We start from the raw sequence: 20,443 nt of genomic DNA, 5'->3' as shown, positions 1-20,443 counted from the left end.
AGCTCAAGGCTAGCACTCTACCACTTGAACCACAGTGCCACTTCCGGCTTTTTTTTTCTGCTTATGTGGTGCTGAGGAATCGAACCCAGGGCCTCAAGCATGCAAGGCAAGCGCTCTACCACTAAGCCACCTTCCCAGCCCCTAGAACCAGCTTTTTGTATAGTTTTTAAGTATCTCAGTAATTTCTGCCAAAATCTTTGCTCTCTCTCTCTCCTTTTAGAAGCTTTGGGTTTGGTTTGGTAGATTCGCTGGATGGCTCTCTGTCTGACTCTGCATTTGGCAACTTTCAGCTATGGGTAGTACAGATAGTGTGATGTGTCCTGGTCAGTTGTGAGGGTTATGCTGTGTGCAGGATGGTCTGATGTCCTGTCCTCAGTTTATACCCAATGGTGGATCCCCATTATGTGCCCTGGCCGGATGTGTGTTTGGAGTAGGTGGATTCTGCTAGTCATAGTAGGGAGTTTGTTCTAGTCTAAGTCCTGTACTGGTGTCTGTGTCCAGAAGGGCTGGGAGCAGTGTTCCAGCACCCAGACCTTGTATGAGCCCTAGGGAGAAGGGCAGATCCCGTTATGCATTAAGGGGTGGTTGTCTTAGCACAAGTTGTGAGCTGGAGCAGGTCTGAGCCTTGGAGGGGGTGGCTCCCACAGGGCCAGGGGCTGTGTTCAGGTCTCTGGGACAGGTGATAGTCTTGGGAAGGCGGGTTCCTGTGGAAGAAATCATCCCCACTCCAGTCTTGGTTCTTGTTTTCTTGGGGGTGAAGTGTACGTTAGGATCCTAAATCTCTGATCAGAGAGCTAGAGTGATTCCCTACTGCTTCACCACCATCTTAGTTTCCTACTTCTCTGGGCTAAAATTTTAAAACACTGAGTGGTATTGCAAACCTCTTTGCTTCATTTACCTTGCTTCTTTTGGGTAAAAAAGACCCTTTTTTCATGAAAGTATTTATTTCCATCATGGGCTGGGGATTTCGCTCAGTAGCAGATCACAAGTCTAATTTCATTACCCTCTCTCCTCTACAAAAAGGTTTTTTATTTTTATGTTTTCATTTTTGATCATCAGTTCTCAAAAGAAAGAAGCTATTTTGTAGCTTTTTGGCCATTAAGGTTGACTCTTTAACGTATTTATTAGGGCATAGTAACTGTAGAAAATCACTGTGATATTTTCATATATGCAAAAGTGATATACACAAAATATATTTACTATATTGTCTCTTCTAGCATTGTATTAATTTTTTAAAATGTATGAAACTGTCAAGAACTCATTCAATTTAAAAAGATATTTCAGATATTCATAGAAGGATCTATTTTTTGTAGTACATCCTTCCTATCATTTTAATATTATACATGAAAGTCACATCAATCTTGCAGTCTGAATGTGTTTGAAGCCAAGAGTTGATTCACACCTACATATCTTCCTTCAGCTTTTCTCTACTGTTAAAACCCACTGAGTGCTAAAGTCTATACCTATGGATCAAGTAAGTACACAATGACAATAACACTTACAGTTAGAGGAACAGGGTCTTGGAAAGCCAGGCTCATTTCATGGCAGTAAAGAAACAAAAGTAGGCGTTCACACTTCTAAGCAAAAATAAATAACATCAATGAAATTACAGCTATTTTCAGTAACAATTTTACAGATCTCAAAGTGACAGAGTAAGAATTAAAGCCAGATTAATATAGGAGAAATACTGAATCTTAGTGTTTTAGGTTCCTTCCCAGTTATGAACTATAGTGCTTGATAATTTAGTATGTATATGACATTTGGGAGTATATGACATTTGAGAGTCCTTTGGTCTTGGCAATGAATAATGCTCACTCTAGTTTGTGTGTGCTGAATAATGGTTAATACAGGAAGAATGGAAGTTTTAATGAAGAGATCCAGAAATGGGACAATTTTCTCGTGGTGTCTGGTCCTAGGTCTCTACTCTGCAAGCTCCTTCCTATTCTGCTTCTGGGCTCTCTTTTCCCAGTTAACACTGTGGTGCTGTATCGGCAGTGTTTGTGCCTCCTGTTGTATGACAATTCTAACACCATGCTCTTTATAATTTAGCAGAGGGGCTGCAAAGTGTTATGTTATATATTGAGTTGTTACAGATTACCTAGCTTTGGTGAATAATCTGGAATGGAATCAACAAAAGCCTATCTCATTATCAATTCTCAACAGATTCTGAGGAAGAAAAACTTATGTAAGAAATGAAACAAAATTAGCCCAAGGTAGACTAAATTTAAATACCCAGGTTCTATAAGGATACAGTCTGTCTTACTCAGGTTTAGTATTTTAAACATTTATAAAATATAGATGGTACCGAGCTTTTTAAATTAAAAAAAGTTTGTCTTTAATCATTTGAGATTTTTATTCTTTTATTAAAAAACTCCTAAATCAATATAAAATGAATGCATCTAAGATAAGCACTGTGTGACACGCTCTTTTGTCTTACCCTTTTGTCTATTGGTGTTAACTTCACGAGGTTTTCGGATTTTCTTTTTTCTGAGTTGTGACTAGGAGCATCACAATCATATTCAACTTCGGGTTTTGACAAGTCTCGGCAGAAAGTACAAATCCACTCTCCACTGTTGGAATAATACAACTTTGAGTTTCTTTTCTTCGCATAGGCTTGTCTTTGAACTCAAGACCCTCCTGCTTCAGATCCACAAGGGCTGTGATCAGATTATTCACCACACCTGGCTCTGCGTTTAAGTTTCTAAAGCACGTCTCTCTTTCACAGCTTCTTTCTCCACCTCCCCCAAGCCATCTCTGCTTTACAGAACATGAATTTTAATCACAAGAGTATTTATCACATACCTAGTAGATACATAGCATCTGGCTCAGAGAGGAAATAGCAGAAACTTCATGTATGTTAATAGTGATTAAGGAGGCAAAAAATGTATCTATGTGGGGCATATTTTCCCCTGAAGGCTTCAAGAAAAAGACAGCTCTCAGTAATACTATCAGAACTGTAAGTCTGAAATTAATTTTAAGAATTGAAATTAAAAGTAAGGAGTCAGAGCCTTAAAAGAACTGGGAAATTAACCCAATAGCTCTTAATCATCATCATCACCATCACCATCATCATCATCATCATCATTAAAAAAGGCTTAAGAATGTATTGAGAAATTTGTAAATGATAAAGCCCAGTGCATTCAGTGGGCTGGGCATTGACTTGGCATGGATGGTGGCTTATTACTGTAATTGTAGCTACTCAGGAGGATGAGATCTGAGGAGGACTGTAGTTTAATGTCAACCTGGGCAGGCAAATTCAATTAACCAGCAAAAAGCCAGAATTGGAGGTGCAGCTTAAGTTTTTGCTTGAGCAGAAAAGCTGACCAAATGTTCAAGACTCCTTATGTTCAAAAGTCCAGTATCAGTACACCCACACAAAATGTCTTTGCTAGGGTAGAAAATATGCCCAAAGCATCATTGTTCTTCATGGTAACTCCTATGTTAACATTATTTATGAATGATGAAACAGTTTCACTGTGAAGTGCATGCTGGCATTAAACCTTCTTGATGGATGGATTTAACCAAAAACTGCAAGAAATAGTACAATATGAGCCACCATGCTAGGTGGGTTTTCAATTTGTTTTTTCTTCTGTCAGTAGCAAGGCCTGAACTCTGGGCCTGGGCACTGTCCCTCGGCTCTTCAGCTCAAGGCTAGAACTCTACCACTGGAGCCACAGTGCCACTTCCAGCCTTTTCTGCTTATGTGGTGCTGGGGGCCTCATGCATACAAGGCAAGCACTCCACCACTGAGCCATCTTCCCAGCTCTGGTTTTCAATTTTTTAAACGCCTTTAGTTCCCTAGTGCTGGGATTATAGGTGTGCACAGCCATGCTCAGGGCTGATATATTTTTGTGCTACTACTGGCATTTGAACTCAGGGCCCACGTGCAATCCCTTAGCTTTTTTGCTCAAGACTGGTGCAAGTCTGGCATACCTAGCTTTTTACTTTTTTTTAACTATCATAGCTGATTAGTTTTTTTTTTTTTTGTTCGTGAAGAACAAGGAGGTAGCGTATAGAAAATTATATTATTGTTAGAAACTTTATATGTATTTGTGCCAAGTCAAAATTAAATCTCTACAAAGATTTTATGTAATGTTGATCATCATATTATGTAAAAATGATCATCACATGTATTGCTGTTACTTAAGACTATTTTCGGCAGCACTGAGGATGGGCAGCACTGAGGATGGAATGCCAGCCCATGTGTATTCTAGCCAGGCACTCCACAACGGAGCCACACCCCAGCTATTAGTATTTAGTGAAAGAGTGTGGGAAGGGAAGCACTGTCTTACCTTGGAAAATTCGCCAAGGTGGGCACATGGCAGGAGAGATGGAAGACTTTGGGACACTTCTCGCAGCATAGGAGTTCTCCTCCATTTTGACAAACTGCACACCAGTCCTCATTGGGGTCGTCCTCCTTCCTCGTCTCAGCAATATGAAGGGGTGACTTCTGGGAGGTGTTCAGCCACTCGGCCTTTCCATTGGAGGAATTTTCCTGGAGCCCAGGTTGATCACCTGTGCTATCAGGGGCATCAGATCTTAGCACAGTTTCCTCAGAAGCAGAACCTTGACTACTATTTAGAAGCAGGGAAGTGAGTATGCTTCTGGGATAGTTGGTCTGCAATAAGAAGAATGTGTATGTTCAGGAAGGGGCCTTTCGTTCACAGCTGGACTCTGACCACAATCCTCCTATCTACAGCTTCCCACACAGATTGGATCACAAGTATTTAATAGCAGCATACCTGGCTTTAGGAGTGAGATGAAGAGGTATCACTAACATTTTGCCTTGAACTCTGATCTTCCCATCTGATGTCTACCTCCTGAGTAGCTGGGATTAAGAGGTATGAGCCACCATGCTGGGTGGACTTTCAATCTTAAATGTCTATATGTGTAATTTTCTTACTATGGGAGACTGTGGAATTAGGATTTGACCTTCTGACTCTCCAAACCATCTTTCCTTACACCACCTTTTAATGAAGGTTTTATTAAGGATTTTATTTTTTAGTTTGTAGGAACCATTGTTACTGTTTATGGTTAGCATCTGCTCCAAATGACTTGTATCTGTCTGTACTGATTATTCTCTTGTGTGTATGTTTTTTTTTTTGCTGGTCATGGGGCCTGAACTCTGGGCCTGGGTGCTGTCCTTCAGCTCTTCAGCTCAAGGTTAGCACTCTACCACTTGAGCCACAGCCCACTTCTGTTTTTTTCTGCTTATGTGGTGCTGAGGAATGGAACCCAGGGCCTTATGCAAGCAAGGCAATCAGTCTACCACTGAGACACCTTCCCAGCCCTTGTGTTCATTTTTAAATCTTTGGTTTATAGGGAAGTCATTCTAGTTTACTTCCTACGATAGTTTTTTTTTTTTTTTGGAAAACTATGTAAATAGACTAAATAGTTTACTACAGAATTATAAAATACATTGTGACTACACTTCCTTTGTAGAATAACTGAGTCAGTTATCACTTAGGTACTTATCTCAATGACACTCTCCACATGATAATGTGATGCTTTTTTGTGTGTGCTGTGTATGTAATGGGCCTTAACCTAGGGTCTAGTGCTCTCACTTTGCGTTTTTACTAAAGGCTGGCCCTCTAGCACTTAAGACACACCTCCACTTCCAGTTTTTTGCTGGTTAATTGGTGACAAGAGTCTCTCTGATTTGTCTGCCTGGGCCGATTTTGAATCTTGATCTTTAAATCTTAGCCTTTTGAGTATCTAAGATTACAGATGTGAGCCACTTATGTGTGGTTATATGATAGTTTTAAATATTGTACAAACACTGATCTCCCTTGTGGAATTTTCTGTCCTCCTGTTCTTGTACTAGGAGCTGTTACAACAGGGAATACTCTTGTTTTTCCACCTTAGAAAAGTATTACAAACCACAATGTAATTACATTTTGAGGCCTAGATTCTTCATCTGATTCTTGTTTCACTATAACAACAGGGAAATCATAATTTTCGGGTGGTCCACTGTTTTCTTGTTTGATTCGGATTGGCTCCAACATGACCACGGGGACTTTGTGAGTAGAATCTGCTCCTGCTGGTTTGCTGGAAGAGCCAGAGCTATAAGCATAAGAGAGAGAGAGAGATTGAGCAGGACACCATGAAAAATCCAAAAATGTTACATTATGAACCTCACATGAAGTACAATAACAGCACTCTGGAATAATGTTTTATCTTCATAACAATAACTGTTACATTTGCAAGAAATGTTGCACAAATGAAACTGCCAACTATTCAATTGCTATATATACACATTTCCTTTATGATTAAAAAATGCTTTACAAACTAACCTGTCTAAACAGTTACATTATATACCTGTAAAGATAAAATCTGAATTAAAATAATTCAGAGGCTCTATAAATGGCTAACTAGACTTATCTTAAAAAGGATTTTTTAAGGTCTCTAATAGTTCCCTCTATAGTAAGTAACAAAGAGAACTTTAGGCTTTCATTAATAGCTTGGTAATGCATGGAAACAACTAGCAAATCATTTAGTGGTGTTAAAGAATATAGTGGGAGAAAATATTACAGACAGTTACTATGTTTCAGGAGACTACAGAAAACTTTTCTTCTCAGAAAATGTTGCTTTCTTTGAGTAAGGAAGTAAAAAGCAGGAGTAAGTTAAACATTACAAAGGGAAGCACAAAGCAGTAACTTAAACTATTGTTTTTCCCAAGTTTGTTTCCTTAATAATGCTGTGCCTTTAATTTTTCCTTAGTTGTTCCTTTCCATGTCAAATATTAGTATTTTCTTATTTTCAATCTGTAGGGAAGTATTTTTTAATCCTTCTCTTCACTAATTTAGTAAATACATAGAAAGCAGAGACCAGAGAAATCTAATTAGAGATTTTATGTACAGCTGGCCCTTGGGATCCTAGGTTTCCCATCTGCGGGTTAAACCAACAGTAGAAGGAAACTATTCTGGAGAAAAATTTATCTGTACTAAATGCAGACTTATAAGGGGTCATTGGTTATTCCCTAACCAATATGGTATAACAAATGTTTACATAGCATTTATTAGCTAACATCTACATGATTCAAAGAACATATAAAAAATAAAGTATATAGGACAAGATGTATAAAAATAAAGTATATAGGACAAGATAGGACAATATGCAAATATTACACCATTTTATATAAGAATATTAGTATCCTCAAGAGGGTCATGGAACTTAAATCCCTGTGGGCACTAAGGGACAGTTGTACTAGAATATTCTTTTTTTTTTAATTTTAATTTTAATTTTTTGTGAACATACTGTACAGAGGGGTTACAATTACATGGGCAAGATAATGAGTACATTTCTTATCAAGCATTGCAGCCTCCTCCTTTGATTACCCTTCACAACCCTTCCCAGCCTCCCCCGGCACCCCTAGAATATTCTTGTCTGTTTACCTTCCTCGGCTCCCAACGCTGGAGGCACTCGGTGAACGTATTGGGGGGTGGACGCTAGTCATAGTAACAGGTCCTGAGGAGAGGAAATCATACATAATGATAAATGAATTAATTCACTAATGAATTATTATGGATTCAAAACCTTTCCTACTCACTTATTAACACTATGCTGAAATTGAAAACACACATTAAAATTTCATAAAATGGTGTCAGAGTCCAAAGACAGTCTGTTATGGCTTGTTAGACTAGTAAGTTTCCAATCTTAGCCCTACCGACTTTTGGGTGGGAGAGCCCTTTGGTGGGGGCATGTCATTCAGTAGCAGCACTGACCAGTATGAGTTGATGGTAGCATGTCTCTATACTGCTCAACTTATAAGTGTGACAATCAAAAACATCTTCAAGCTGGGCACTGGTGGCTCATGCCCATAATCCTAGCTATTCAGGAGAATGAAATCTGAAGATCGTTGTTGGGAGCCAGTCCAGGAAGGAAGTCCTTGAGACCTTTATTTCCAATTAACAACCAAAAAAGCTGGAAGTAGAGCTGTGGCTCAAGTGGCAGAGCACAGGCCCTGAGCAAAAAAACTTCAGGGTCAGTGCCCTGCCCCTGAGTTCAAGCCCCAGGACTAGCAAAACAAAACAAAACTCCAAATCTTTCCTGCATTAAGTATGATCTCAGGGAGGATCTTATGTGCCAGTGAGAGCTATGGTAGGGGCTGATAATAAAAGAAGTTCAAGAAGGAAAGCAACGGGGCTGGGATGTAGCTCAGTGGCAAAGCGCTTGCCTAGCAAGTGCAACCTCCTGGGTTCGATCCCCAGTACCAAAAAAAAAAAAAAAAAAAAGAAGGAAAGCAAGTATATATATATATATATATATATATATATATATATATATATATATATGAAATCAAACCAAGACTTGTGGAAGATAATGCAAGTCAGACAGAGGCAAAAACAAGAGGTTCTGGACTACTGCCATGAATATGATGGCTAAAACAATCTATGGTGGCACTGGAGATTATAAGGCACTTTGTCCAATGCCTAACTCATGATAGGTTTACAAATGCTATAATGGCTTCCAGAAGTGTTCTGCCAAGTTATGCCCTCTTTCACACTCTCATCAATAGTGTTATTACTATATTTCAATCTTGGCTAGTTCAAAGTTAGAAACCAAATCTATTTTGGTTTTTCTTATGACTAGTGTATGAGTAAACATCTTTGTTTACTGCTTTACTGGCTATATAGATTTCTTTTTAAAGGAAGTATTTATTTGTTATATCCTTTGACAATTCAAATATGTATATGAACTTTTTATATGAACCTGTCATGTGATAAGTAGCTCATCTACCATATTCTGTGATAACTGTGTTTAACATATGCATCTCTACTTAAATTCTATAACTGCTTTATGTTTATGTGACTGATGGAAGACTTAAGAAATTCTCCTTTCCTTATTTTCATTTTCCTCTATTTTACCAAGATCTCCAGGAGTAGTGCTAGAATGTTTTTATCTTAGAAGAAATGTGGAGGTATGTTAACAATTATTAAAACACAATTAAACACCAAACAAACAACCAATGACTGATCTATGTATTTTCACATTCAGTGGTATCATGATCAGCTTCATTTATTAATAAGCATATAATACTAGTGCTATAGGGCCTACAAATTCTGTTGAAACTGAGAAGACAAGGAAGTACAACCTCTGTTTCCTTTTTCATAAGAATATTAATTTTATTTTTTTAAGAATACTAGTTTTAAATAACATAAAAGAGGGGCTGGGAATGTGGCTTAGTGGTAGAGTACTTGCTTTATATGCATGAAGCCCTGGGTTCAATTCTTCAGTACCACATAAACAGAAAAAGATGAAGTGGAGCTGTGGCTCAAGTGGTAGAGTGCTAGCCTTGAGTAAAAGAAGCTCAGTGACAGTGCCCACGCCCTGAGTTCAAGCCCAAGATGGGCAAAAACAAACAAAAAAAACTACCCTCAAGATATATCTTATTTGTTTAAAAACAATGAGACAGAGAGATTTTTAGTCATTACAAGTTGAGTTAAAAAAAAAACATTTACCAAATCAGGAGCAGCTGACTTTACCTGCCAGTCCTGGCGATGGCACTGAGGAATTGGGTGACTGGACTGCTCTGTTTGAGGGTGGTCTTGGCTGTCCATGATCTGTAGTAGAATCCTTCCTCACCACACTGTCCAGCATAATAGTACTGGAACAATCAATCTCCAAAAACAAAAAATTATGTCAGCAGGGAAAATTACTTTTAAATATTAAAAAGCCACTTTAAACTCCTAAGAAAGCTTCACAAAGTTACTATCAAGTAATAAGATAAATTGAGAAGTTCTGATAGCTTAATTTCCTCTGCAAACAATCTAGAAAAAAGTTTACAATCTTTGTAATATTCTACCTTAGTAAATATGCTGAGGATATCCTATTCAGAAGTCAAGTAGTTAAAAACAGTATTGTACAATATTTACATTTAAAAATAGAAAGTAGTTGTATTAAAAAAAATGTACTGGATGCCTGTGGCTTACACCTATAATCCTAGCTACTCAGGAGGCTGAGATCTGAGGATCATGGTTCAAAGTCAGACCTGGTATGAAAGTCATGAAACTCTTATCCACAATTAAGAACCAAAAAGCTGGAAGTAGAGCTGTAGCTTAAGTGGTAGTATGCTAGCCATGTGCACAAATTCTCAGGTACAGTGCCCATGCCCCAAGACCAACACACACACACACACACACAAAACCCCAATTTGGTAAGAGAAAAAGCACAATTTTATATTGCTGCAAAACTCTTTAACAGTGACCAGCTGTATTCTATTTGCCTATGCAGATGAACAAGGCAGATAGTCTTCTATCATGCCTAAACTGTCCGTTGAATATGAAGAAAATCTAGCCAGCCAAGGTGGCTCATTCTGGTAATCCTAGGTACTCAGGAGGCTGAGATCTGAGTATCAAGCCCAGGCAGTAAAGTCTATGAGACTTTTATCTCCAATTAACAACCAGAAAACAAGAAGTGGACTTGTGTCTCAAAAGTCATAGAGTGCTAGTCTTGACCAAAAAGCTCAGGTACAAGCACCCAGGCTTGGAGTTGGAGTTCAGGCCTGACAAAGACAAACAAAAAAAACCCAACAAAACACCAGATCACTGAAGTCATGCATGCCTTCACACAAACAGAACTGTATGGTTTCTCAAAGTATCACAGGATGTCCAGGTACTTAGCCTACAACTTAAGAACAGATGCTCTGGGAATGCAGTGGGTAGATGACCTAGTCAACACATCACACACTGATTTCTAGAGTACCAATTCACTAGAGTACATTGTTGTTTAGTAGGAAAACAAACAGTGAGTGATCCCTTTGATACAACATATAAACAACACTATTTTCCTAATTCAGTATCAGACTAAACAGTGATAGATTTCTAATTAAGAACTTAATACTTGCTGGGTGCTGACTCATGCTTGTCATCATAGCTACCTGGGGGATTGAAATCTAAGACTGAGGTTTAAAGCTAGCGTTGGCAGGCAAGTCCAAAAGACAGTTATCTCCAATTAATCAGCAAAAATGCTAAATAGAGCTATGATTCAAATGGTAGAGGACCATCCTTGAGGAAGAAAGCTAAGGGATAATGTCCTGGCCCTAAGTGTAAGCCCAGGACTGGCACACAAAAATTAGTTAATGTTTTAGAAATAAATATTCTTTCATTCCTAAGTATGTTGATTTTTGCAAGAATGTCCATGTGATTAAAATCCAGTTCAAATCCCTTACAGTCTTTTTATCAAAAAGTATTCTATAAAAGAACCACATCCGACAGCCCAATGCCATAGAGTGTATAAGTATATAATGAATTAATTTCTTATTTATGCTCCTAAAGGGAATTCTGCACTGGTCAGTATGATCTAGCAGAAAATGTCTAATTTCTGTTATTCAACTTTTCTTCATCTTCTCTATATCCTCATTTCCAACTTTATTTTAATATATCACAATCTAGCCATTCACTTTCCCAGTCTATTCTCCTATATCTTAACTTCTCTCCTTTCCCACTGTGGGAATCATCTAGAAGACTTTTAACTCCAGGGCCCTGATAAATCTGTTGTATGTCTGAATGTTCGTATTTTCTATTTTTGCTATAATGTTTTCGAAGGGTTAAGAATGACTTCTGAAAACAAGTGTGTATCTTTTACTAAATCCAAGTTCACTGACAATTTTCAAAAGAGGTTGTTAATTTGTGTGCATACTTACATCTGGAAGAGAAGGAAGATTGTAAGAGCTTCCTCCTACTGATGAATTCAAATCAATCATAGGTGAACCAAAGCCCTTTCCGTCGTAGCCTGCTGCACTGGTGATGGTGGGACTGGAGGGGGTGGAGGACGTGCTGCTGGCGGTGGAGGGGACAGCCGGTCCGCTGCTGACCTGCCACTAGAGTAGCAAGAAGGGAAGGGAAACCGGCTGTCCATCATAGGCATAGGACGTGGGTTGTACCTTGTCACTCTTTCAAACACGAAATGTAGAAGACAGTCTGCTGTGTGAGTTCGACACAATCACAATTCAAATCAAAGAAACAGGGATGAGGACAGGTATGTATAATTTTTAGTGACCTTGTCCCATAATATAAATAACTAGCATTGATTTTATTGCAAGACAATTAGTATATACTAGAGAGCACTGTAGTTTTCAGTCTCAGGAAATAGAGGTTTGAAAACAGGACTTTGTACTTGTTAGGGAGATGTTTTTTTTCATATATACCAGGCCATGATTCTGACCCCTACCTGAAATATATGAAAATAATAAGCATCTTTGTTATTTTTCACATGTGAACAGTTAATTAAGCCTTAAGAAGCCAGGTTATCTTAGTAACTGAGATTAAATACAAAACTATGATACTGTCAGGCTTGCTGAAGTATAAAGAAGCATGTTGTGTGGCTATCTTGATGGATAGATTCACAGCTAAACAGGCACATGGATATTATTTGGTGAAGCAAGCAGAACAAAAAATGTCCTCTATGGAATTCTTCCCACTTCTGGTATATCTGAAAATTTTCATAATACAATTTTGGGAAAAAGGAAAGTAACTGAGAGGTATCTCAAAACTATGGAAGGGAAAAAACTGCCAGTCACACACACATTGCACTGGATGACATTACAGAGAGATCACGGCATTTTGATTAAAAAAAATCTAATCATATGCTTTATTGTAAAAACTACACACAGAACCATATAAGATTGGTCATGAAGGGCATTTTAATCTCCTGCCCACTACTTCTCAGATCTCATCTCCATCTATCCCATTCTCCTCTCTCTCTCAAGAATAAACAATTATAGTTGGTAGATATCTATGTACCTCACAAAAATTCTGTGTTTTTCCTCACATAATATATGTAGGCAATCACATCCAGATTAATATATTTTCTTAACATCTAAAAGTACTTTTAGTTTATGTGTTTTACTATTTGTTAATCTATTAAAACAAATTTCCTACTATATTTTTGTCTGATTTGTGTTTAGATTCTTGGTCAGAAGATATTTAGGGAAAAAACAGAGCTTTTACCCATTTAAATATAATACTTGGAAAAAAGAAAAAACAATACTTAAAACATGGTAAATGCTTTTAGACACCAATTTAACTCATAGTAAAATATGTAAGGTACTCATCTTACAGTTGGGCTGATATTTGAAAAAATATTAACTTTTGCAAGGCACAAAATTATTAGGAAAATAAACACAATTTTAAGGTTTAAAAAACGTAGCTTGGGTCCTTTCTATCTTTTTTTTTTTTTTGGGTCCAGTCATGGGGCCTGAACTCTGGGCCTGGGCGCTGTCCCTCAGCTCTTCAGCTCAAGGCTAGCGCTCTACCACTTGGGCCACAGAGTGCTACTTCCAGCTTTTTTCTTTTTGCTTATGTGGTGCTGAGGAATCGAACCTAGGGCCTCAGGCATTGCAAGGCAAGCACTCTACCACTGAGCCACCTTCCCAGCCCGTCCTTTCTATCTTATCTGTAATAATAAACAAGAAATAAGCATAAGCCGGGCGCTGGTGGCTCACGCCTGTAATCCTAGCTACTCAGGAGGCTGAGATCTGAGGATCGCGGTTCAAAGCCAGCCCGGGCAGGAGAGACCGTGAGACTCCTATCTCCAATAAACCACCAGAAAACCGGAAGTGGCGCTGTAGCTCAAGTGGTAGAGCGCTCGCCTTGAGCTGAAGAGCTAAGGGACAACGCCCAGGCCCAGAGTTCAAGCCCCACGGCCGACCAAAAAAAAAAAAAAAAAAAAGAAATAAGCATAAACTTTTTAATATATCTAACAAACTTTTCAGTTGAAGGCATGGCTCAGATGATAAGGTGTTTTCCAATGAATCTAAAGCATCAAACAACAAGTTCAAATCTTTGTCTTAGACTTAAAAAAAGAAACTTTGTTATATCAAAGCCAAACTGGGGATATACAGACACACATATGCATACATTTGAAACCAAACTTTGCTGTGTTTTGACTGCAATGTTATGAAATTATAGGATAGCATCATCTTTTCTTGGTCTTTGTAAAAACAAAACAAAACAAACAAAAACTAAGCCAAAATTGGCCTATAAGCCTTCAGCTAGAAAGACTGTGGACTCAGGAGCTATGACAGTTCAGAGTACTAGATGGGTTTTAAAATAAAGTAAAATATATAAAATAATTTTACCTGAAGACATCAGGAATATAAATGACAAATCATATCAGATTCAATATACAACCTTAAATATTAGTCTTTACCAGATTAGATATATTGCAAATTGGAACCGTACCACACCATTTGTTTCCAAGAAGTCTTCTTGAAAACATTCTGTGGAATACAACTTGGAATTGTTAGAAGTTTTGTTTTGAAAATATAATGTGCTTATCTAAAAGTTTATATACCAGAAGTGTGAAATCTAATCCCTGGGTTGTATTATACTTTGTTCATCACAAAGCCCCCAGATTCTCTCTCTTACCTTTTCTCTACGGGTCTATTTATAATAAACTTTGTAAATTCACAGTCATTACCGAAAATGAAAAAAAGCAAGTTTACTTTTGCTCTCCATTACCTACTGCTTGGTCTATAAACTCAATGTAATTGGAAAGAGGCAGAAACTGTGTAAGAAAATGAGAGAGTAGATAGATAGATATATACCTGTTTAATGGCTTGTTGAGCCAGGAAAGCCATTTGTAGGGGATTGGGTTTTATTGCTTGGCGTGGTACACTCTGGCTTGGTGGGTACCTCAGCTGTTGAGGATGAGGAGGAAGAACTGGTCCATTGGGTTTAGGGTTGTGGTTTTGAAAGTTTATCAGACGTGGAGGGGATTGCTAGAAACAAGAAATTTCACCACTTCAGTAATAATTATATAAAAATGTTTTAGAGATCTTTTTATAAAATTTGAAAAAGACAGAAACCTTGCAACAGATGAAATTATTTACTAAAATTAAAAAAAATGGAGGATAGACTTTTGGAATAAGTGTAATCCATCTTTAAAAATGAGTTTTATTAAGAAAGAACCTTGGGAATGAGGTTATGATACCAAGATGGCTACAGGCCACAGAGAGAGCAGATGAAGGGCTGTTTGGTGTCCTCCTAAACTCTGGATGATAGCTGCAAAGAACTTCTCACTTCAAACTTCCTCAAATAAAGTGATGATGCAATAATAATCGCTAAAATTTACTGAATTGTTATTAAATACCTATTATTGCTTTTGTGTGTGTATCTGCTGGTACTGGGCCTACCACTCTTGCTTGGCTTGCTTGGTCATGGCTGACACTCTGCTGTTTACACCAGGATTCTGGTCCAGCATTTTATTTTTTTATTTTGAAGATGGAATCTTGTGGACTTTTCTGACTGGGCTGGCTTCAAACTCTACTTCCGAGGTCTCAGACTCCTAAGTAGCTGGGATCACAGGCCTGAGCCTTAGCATCTGGCTCAGATAGTGCTCTAAGTGCCTAATATGTATCACTCATTTACTCTCTCTTTTTTTGTGCCAGTCCTGGGATTTGAACTCAGAGCCTGGATGCTGCCCATGAGCTTTTTTCTTTAAGGCTAGTAGTCTACCACTTAAGCCACAGTTCCACTTTTGGCTTTACGGTACTTTATTGGTGAGAAGAGTCTTATGGACTTTTTTGCCCATGCTGGCTTCAAACTGCTATCTTTAGATCACAGCCACCAGAGTAGCTAGCATTACAGGTGTGAGCCACCAGCTCCTGATCATTCATTTACTCCTAACAATAATCCTATGATATAGGATTCTTTTTATTTTAATGTAAGGAAATGGAGATAAAGAGAACTTAAGTAACTTGCTCAAGATTAATAAAGGCTGTGAGATATAAATATGGGCTTTGAACAAATAGTCTGACTCCAAGGTCTTAAGTAACAAATCATTCTTAATGAAAATAGTTGGTATTAATAATATTTAGAAGTTTCAGATCTTATTAAGCTCTGTCATTGAACCTTATGAAGTGAATACCTTTGATTTACAAATGAGGACACTAAGAAAAGTTTAGGTAACTTAAAAAAAAATCAAACAGCTAGTAAAATGCAAAATTAAGGCTTCAGCTCAAATCTAGCCTGTCTTACCATTACCAAAACATGGACTTTTTTTTTTTGGGTCCGGTTGTGGGGTCTGAACTCTAGGCCTGGGCACTGTCCCTAAGCTTTTCAGCTCAAGGTTAGCGCTCTACCACTTGAGCCACAGCGCCACTTCCGGCTTTTTTCTTTTTGCTTATATGGTGCTGAGGAATCGAACCCAGGGCCTCAGGCTTGCAAGGCAAGCGCTCTACCACTGAGCCACCTTCCCAGCCCCATGGACTGGTTTTTAACTAGCTGTTAAGATACTCATTATAGTTTAGAGGATGAGTATCCCAAAAGAAAATGGATTTGTGTTAGATATGGTAGTGTACTCCTGAAATCCCAGCACTTGGGAAATTAAGGTAAGAAGACTGAGAGTTTGGCTACCCTGATATCATTCTAAGACCCTACCTTCACCTGTATTCATGGGCAATATGGTCTGTAAACCCTCACAGAACCAGTTAAACAGACTTAACTGCTTATGTATAGGCATTTTCCAAAACATATATACAAAGAATGTAGGGTAGCAGAACAATGTAATGTTTAAAGGACAGGGTAAACTAATTAGTGAAAGATACAGGTATGGATATTTGGCAAACTGATGAAAAAGAGATGAGAATGGGAAAGAAGGTCTAGAAGGCATAGAGTACATTAAAAAAGAACAGTAGGTAAGAGCCACTAATGTGAAAACTATTTCTAAGTGGGAAAGTCAGGTTGTACAGTAGAAGCTAACCTATATAAGTTACATAAATTAGTAAAACCAACAAATGGATGGTGAGATCAAAAGCCATCTGGAGAAAAGCAGGCTAAAGGCTTGCTTTACCGTAATTCATACACCTAATTCACTTCACACAGTATCTATCAACTATTTTAATTCCTTACTTCTTGGTGGAAAGGCAATTAGTAAAATGATGGATTTGACCCTGTTCTGGTTCATAAACTAGTCTACTGTGTCTCAGACATTTAAGAGCAATATTAACATATGCAAATGCTCAGCATAGGCTCTTAATGAATATGTTTGCTCTTCTTCCCACATTTAGCTTCAGAAAAACTTCGGTACATTTTGCAGTCCACTTGTGCGATGTCCTTCTGCCCTCAAGTTGCTGATTTCAACTCTGCCAGCTATGTTCCTGGGTGTCTAAAGCACATACTTCCATACAACACTCACCAAAGGTCTTTTGAAGTTGTTTGCTACTACTTTCTGTAAAACTTGAGTTGAAATAAACTTTAAAACGGGTATGAAGCTGGATGTCAGTGGCTCACACCTGTACTCCTAGCTACTCAGGAGTCTGAGACATGAAGATCATGGATCACGGTTTGAAGCCAATCCAGGCAAGAAAGTCCCTAGGAAACTTCTTTATCTCCAATTAACCACTCAAAAACTGCAAGTGGAGCTGTGGCTCAAAGTGATAGAGTGCTAGCCTTGAGCAAAAGGTCTTTGGGACAGTACCTAAGTTCAAGCCCCACAACCTACCAAACCAAACCAAACAGGTATGCTGTTTAATCCAGGATATACCCTGGATTTCACATGCATTCTTTATCAAATTGCTAGAAAGCCATGAATTTCAAATTCATTATTGTATCTCAGGCCTTGATAGAAATGACTTAACCAAAACCATAGAACACATGCTTTAGCATGTGTAAGACCCTTGGATCCATCTCAGCACCAGAGAAAAACACTTTCTGTGTCTAACTTTTAGTGAGAGTTGAGGGTCCTATAAAAACATTTTTACAAAGGGTATGCCATTTAACTGTATTCTCCATAAAGAGCCATATTTCAGGGGGGGATGAGAGTGGATGCCTATAATCCTAGCACTTCTGGCACTCAGAAGGTGGAGGTAAGAAGATCATGTATTCAAGGGCAGCCTGGGCTACATAGCAAGACCCTATCTCCAGTCCCCTCTCCCTTCAAAGCCCAAAACAAAATCAGAAAGTCATATATATGTTCCTCTTAGTAGTGAAAGCTTTCTCCTCTTAATGATGGTTCCTTTTTATTAGATGGTAACAAATATATTCTGTGGTTGTTTTTCTTGGGTATGAATAAATTTTGAGCTAAGATGAAGGTATGGCAGAGTACTTTCCTAGCCAGTACAAGACCTTAGTTCAAAACCCCTGTACTGCCAAAAACAAAAAAAATAGAAGCTAAATCAAAGCTATTTTGTTGTTAAGAGTAGTAAGAATTCTTAGTCTAGGTTTTTTAAACCCCATTAGATTTTTAAATCCCATTCTATTTGTGTCATATACCACAATCACTTCAAATCTTTTGCAGAAACAAGTAGACTGTAAGTTACAGAAAAAAGTAACTGAGAATGAGGATTTGTAAATTAAGACTTGTGGATGAGATGTTTGCTCAGAAATAAAGCATGAAGAGGGGAAGATTCTAAAAAGACATATTCTTGCCCTTTTCTATTCAGATTCCATTTTGCCCTGGTTTCTAAGATGAAATGTGGTTTTTAAAGCACTGTTTTGCCAGAGAGAACTGGTCCTTAAAGTATGAGTCATTTTGAGCACTGACATAGGAATTAAGAGGTACACAGCTTTTCCCATCAATCACAGGTATGGGTTCTTTGGGAAAATAAACATTGATCTCCCATTAGAACTCAAAGGCAATGAACAGTAGACAAAAATGGATGTACCAACTTGATAAATCATCATTTTTAAGTTGTACTGATAACTCTGTGTTAAATAAGGGATTCCTAGAGTGGTAAATTTTTATAAATTCATATAGTTAAATTAAAGATGGTGGATGTATTGGTTATTTTATGTTGAGCACAATTAGACTACAATGATCTAGGTTAGGACAGGCCTGCTTCCAAATTTACCTGATGAGAGATGGAAGGTTGCTGGATGGGCCCCTGCATTCTAGGGTTTGGTAAACCCACAGGTGCTGGCCTCCGTTGCACCTGTTGCCTCTGAGCCATTACCTGTTGCTGCATATGCTGGAGTCGTAACTGAGCTAGGCTGATCTGTGTTGGAAACTTGGATAACTGGTTTGAAGGTAAGCCACCTGATGGCTGTGCATTCTGTTCCACCACAGGATTCTGCTTAGGCATTTGTGGTTGGCTCTCTTTATCTTCAATTACTAAAGAACCTAATTAAAGAGAAAAGAGCACAGGATAAAGGTTTTTAAAAAAATGATTGGTGAAATGTTACATTATGTATGGATATTTTTGCTAAACTTAATTGCCAAGGAACTTTCTGATTTTAGAACTCCTGTAAACTCTTAAAAACAAAGGAAATCCAAAGAGGTTTTATCTGTGCAGATTCTATCAATCAAAATTTATCATATGAAAATGAGATTTTACAAAAAATTACTAATTTAACTAAATTTAACTCATTAAAGTAATAGTTAAGTCAGAGTAACCCTTTTTTTGTTTTCTTTTTTTTTTTTTTTTTTTTGGGGGTGGTGGTGAAGAGTGACTTTTTTTGTCCTGGTACTGGGGCTTGAACTCAGGGCCTTGCATACTCATCATGGCTTTTTTTCTCAAGGCTGGAGTGGCATTTAAAAGTCTAAATGACTGGCTTTTAAGAGCTGAATTATCATATCTGTTTTTGCATTATAATATAACATACTGTTTACATTAAAATATATGATGAAGATCTGATCTCACATAGATATGCACCTGGAAAGGGAATCTACCTTGAGAACTTCTATTTCAAACAACAAACCTGATGTTGGTGCTAGAAATAAAATCTACAGAGTATATCTGATTTTTTACAATCCCACATTTCTTCCACCATTTCAATACATACAATGCTAGCTCTCATACTGAATGTTTCCAAACTACTGTTTTAGAGCTTATAACTTTATAACGTCAACAGCAGTGATATGTTTCTGATTTACTAAGCATGCATTCTAAACAAAAGTGAAGCTGTGTTCATTAAAATCTTATTGTGCATTTCTGGTGCTGCGAGTGCTGTGTGTGTGTGTGCTATTTGTAAAAGGAAATGTTAACTAGCAAAGGGATCCAAGATTCAGAGACCAAAAGACTTACCCAAAGTCCTTGAAACACTAACCTAATTTTCATCAAAATCAATGGTTTTCTTTAGTACTCTTATATAAAATATTTCTCAGAAGTCATGGTTAAACAAGTTGGGAATCTTGTCTCCATCATCTCTCCTGCTTGGGAGATTTACAATGTAAATTTCATTGTAAATAAAATTACTAAGCTGTAGTGGGAGGTGGACAAATATAGCCATAATTCAACATATGTATATGAAAAAACAGGAAACCACGTGACTGGTGATGGAAGGTGGAAAGAATGATGGAAGGAGTGATTATCAAGATTCATTGGACACATACGTAAATGCTAAATTGCAACTCCTTGTACACCATCTGATGTAATTGTTTTAAAAGCTACTAACCTGTAAATGACAACATGTCGAATTTTCAGTGCTTAACTTTTTAAAAAAAATTTTGTGAGACAGAGTCTCATGTAGCTCCAGTGTATCTCAAACTCAGTTATATAACA

At 37.8% G+C, this 20,443-nt stretch overlaps 1 protein-coding gene across 4 annotated transcripts in view; it reads right to left on the bottom strand.

Annotated features, from left to right (window-relative positions):
- The window catches only part of Trim24 (tripartite motif containing 24), a 99,193-nt gene that overhangs the window by 9,899 nt on the left and 68,851 nt on the right, over positions 1-20,443 (bottom strand). For 3 of the 4 annotated variants that reach the window (XM_069996865.1, XM_069996868.1, XM_069996869.1), the window contains 9 exons: positions 18,794-19,062; positions 14,549-14,722; positions 11,645-11,821; positions 9,486-9,621; positions 7,395-7,467; positions 5,895-6,063; positions 4,293-4,618; positions 2,438-2,570; positions 1,503-1,577 (listed from right to left, as the gene is read on the bottom strand). In XM_069996865.1, coding sequence (XP_069852966.1) covers positions 1,503-1,577; positions 2,438-2,570; positions 4,293-4,618; positions 5,895-6,063; positions 7,395-7,467; positions 9,486-9,621; positions 11,645-11,821; positions 14,549-14,722; positions 18,794-19,062 — 1,532 coding nt within the window. The remainder of the gene's footprint in view (positions 1-1,502; positions 1,578-2,437; positions 2,571-4,292; positions 4,619-5,894; positions 6,064-7,394; positions 7,468-9,485; positions 9,622-11,644; positions 11,822-14,548; positions 14,723-18,793; positions 19,063-20,443) is intronic. The other variant, XM_069996866.1, reaches the window with a different exon arrangement.

This window comes from Dipodomys merriami, unplaced genomic scaffold, assembly GCF_024711535.1.
Source record: "Dipodomys merriami isolate MVZ:Mamm:240054 unplaced genomic scaffold, mDipMer1.0.p SCAF_5, whole genome shotgun sequence".
In the NCBI taxonomy this organism is placed as follows: Eukaryota; Metazoa; Chordata; class Mammalia; order Rodentia; family Heteromyidae; genus Dipodomys; species Dipodomys merriami.
This window is presented reverse-complemented; position numbering and strand designations above follow the sequence as displayed.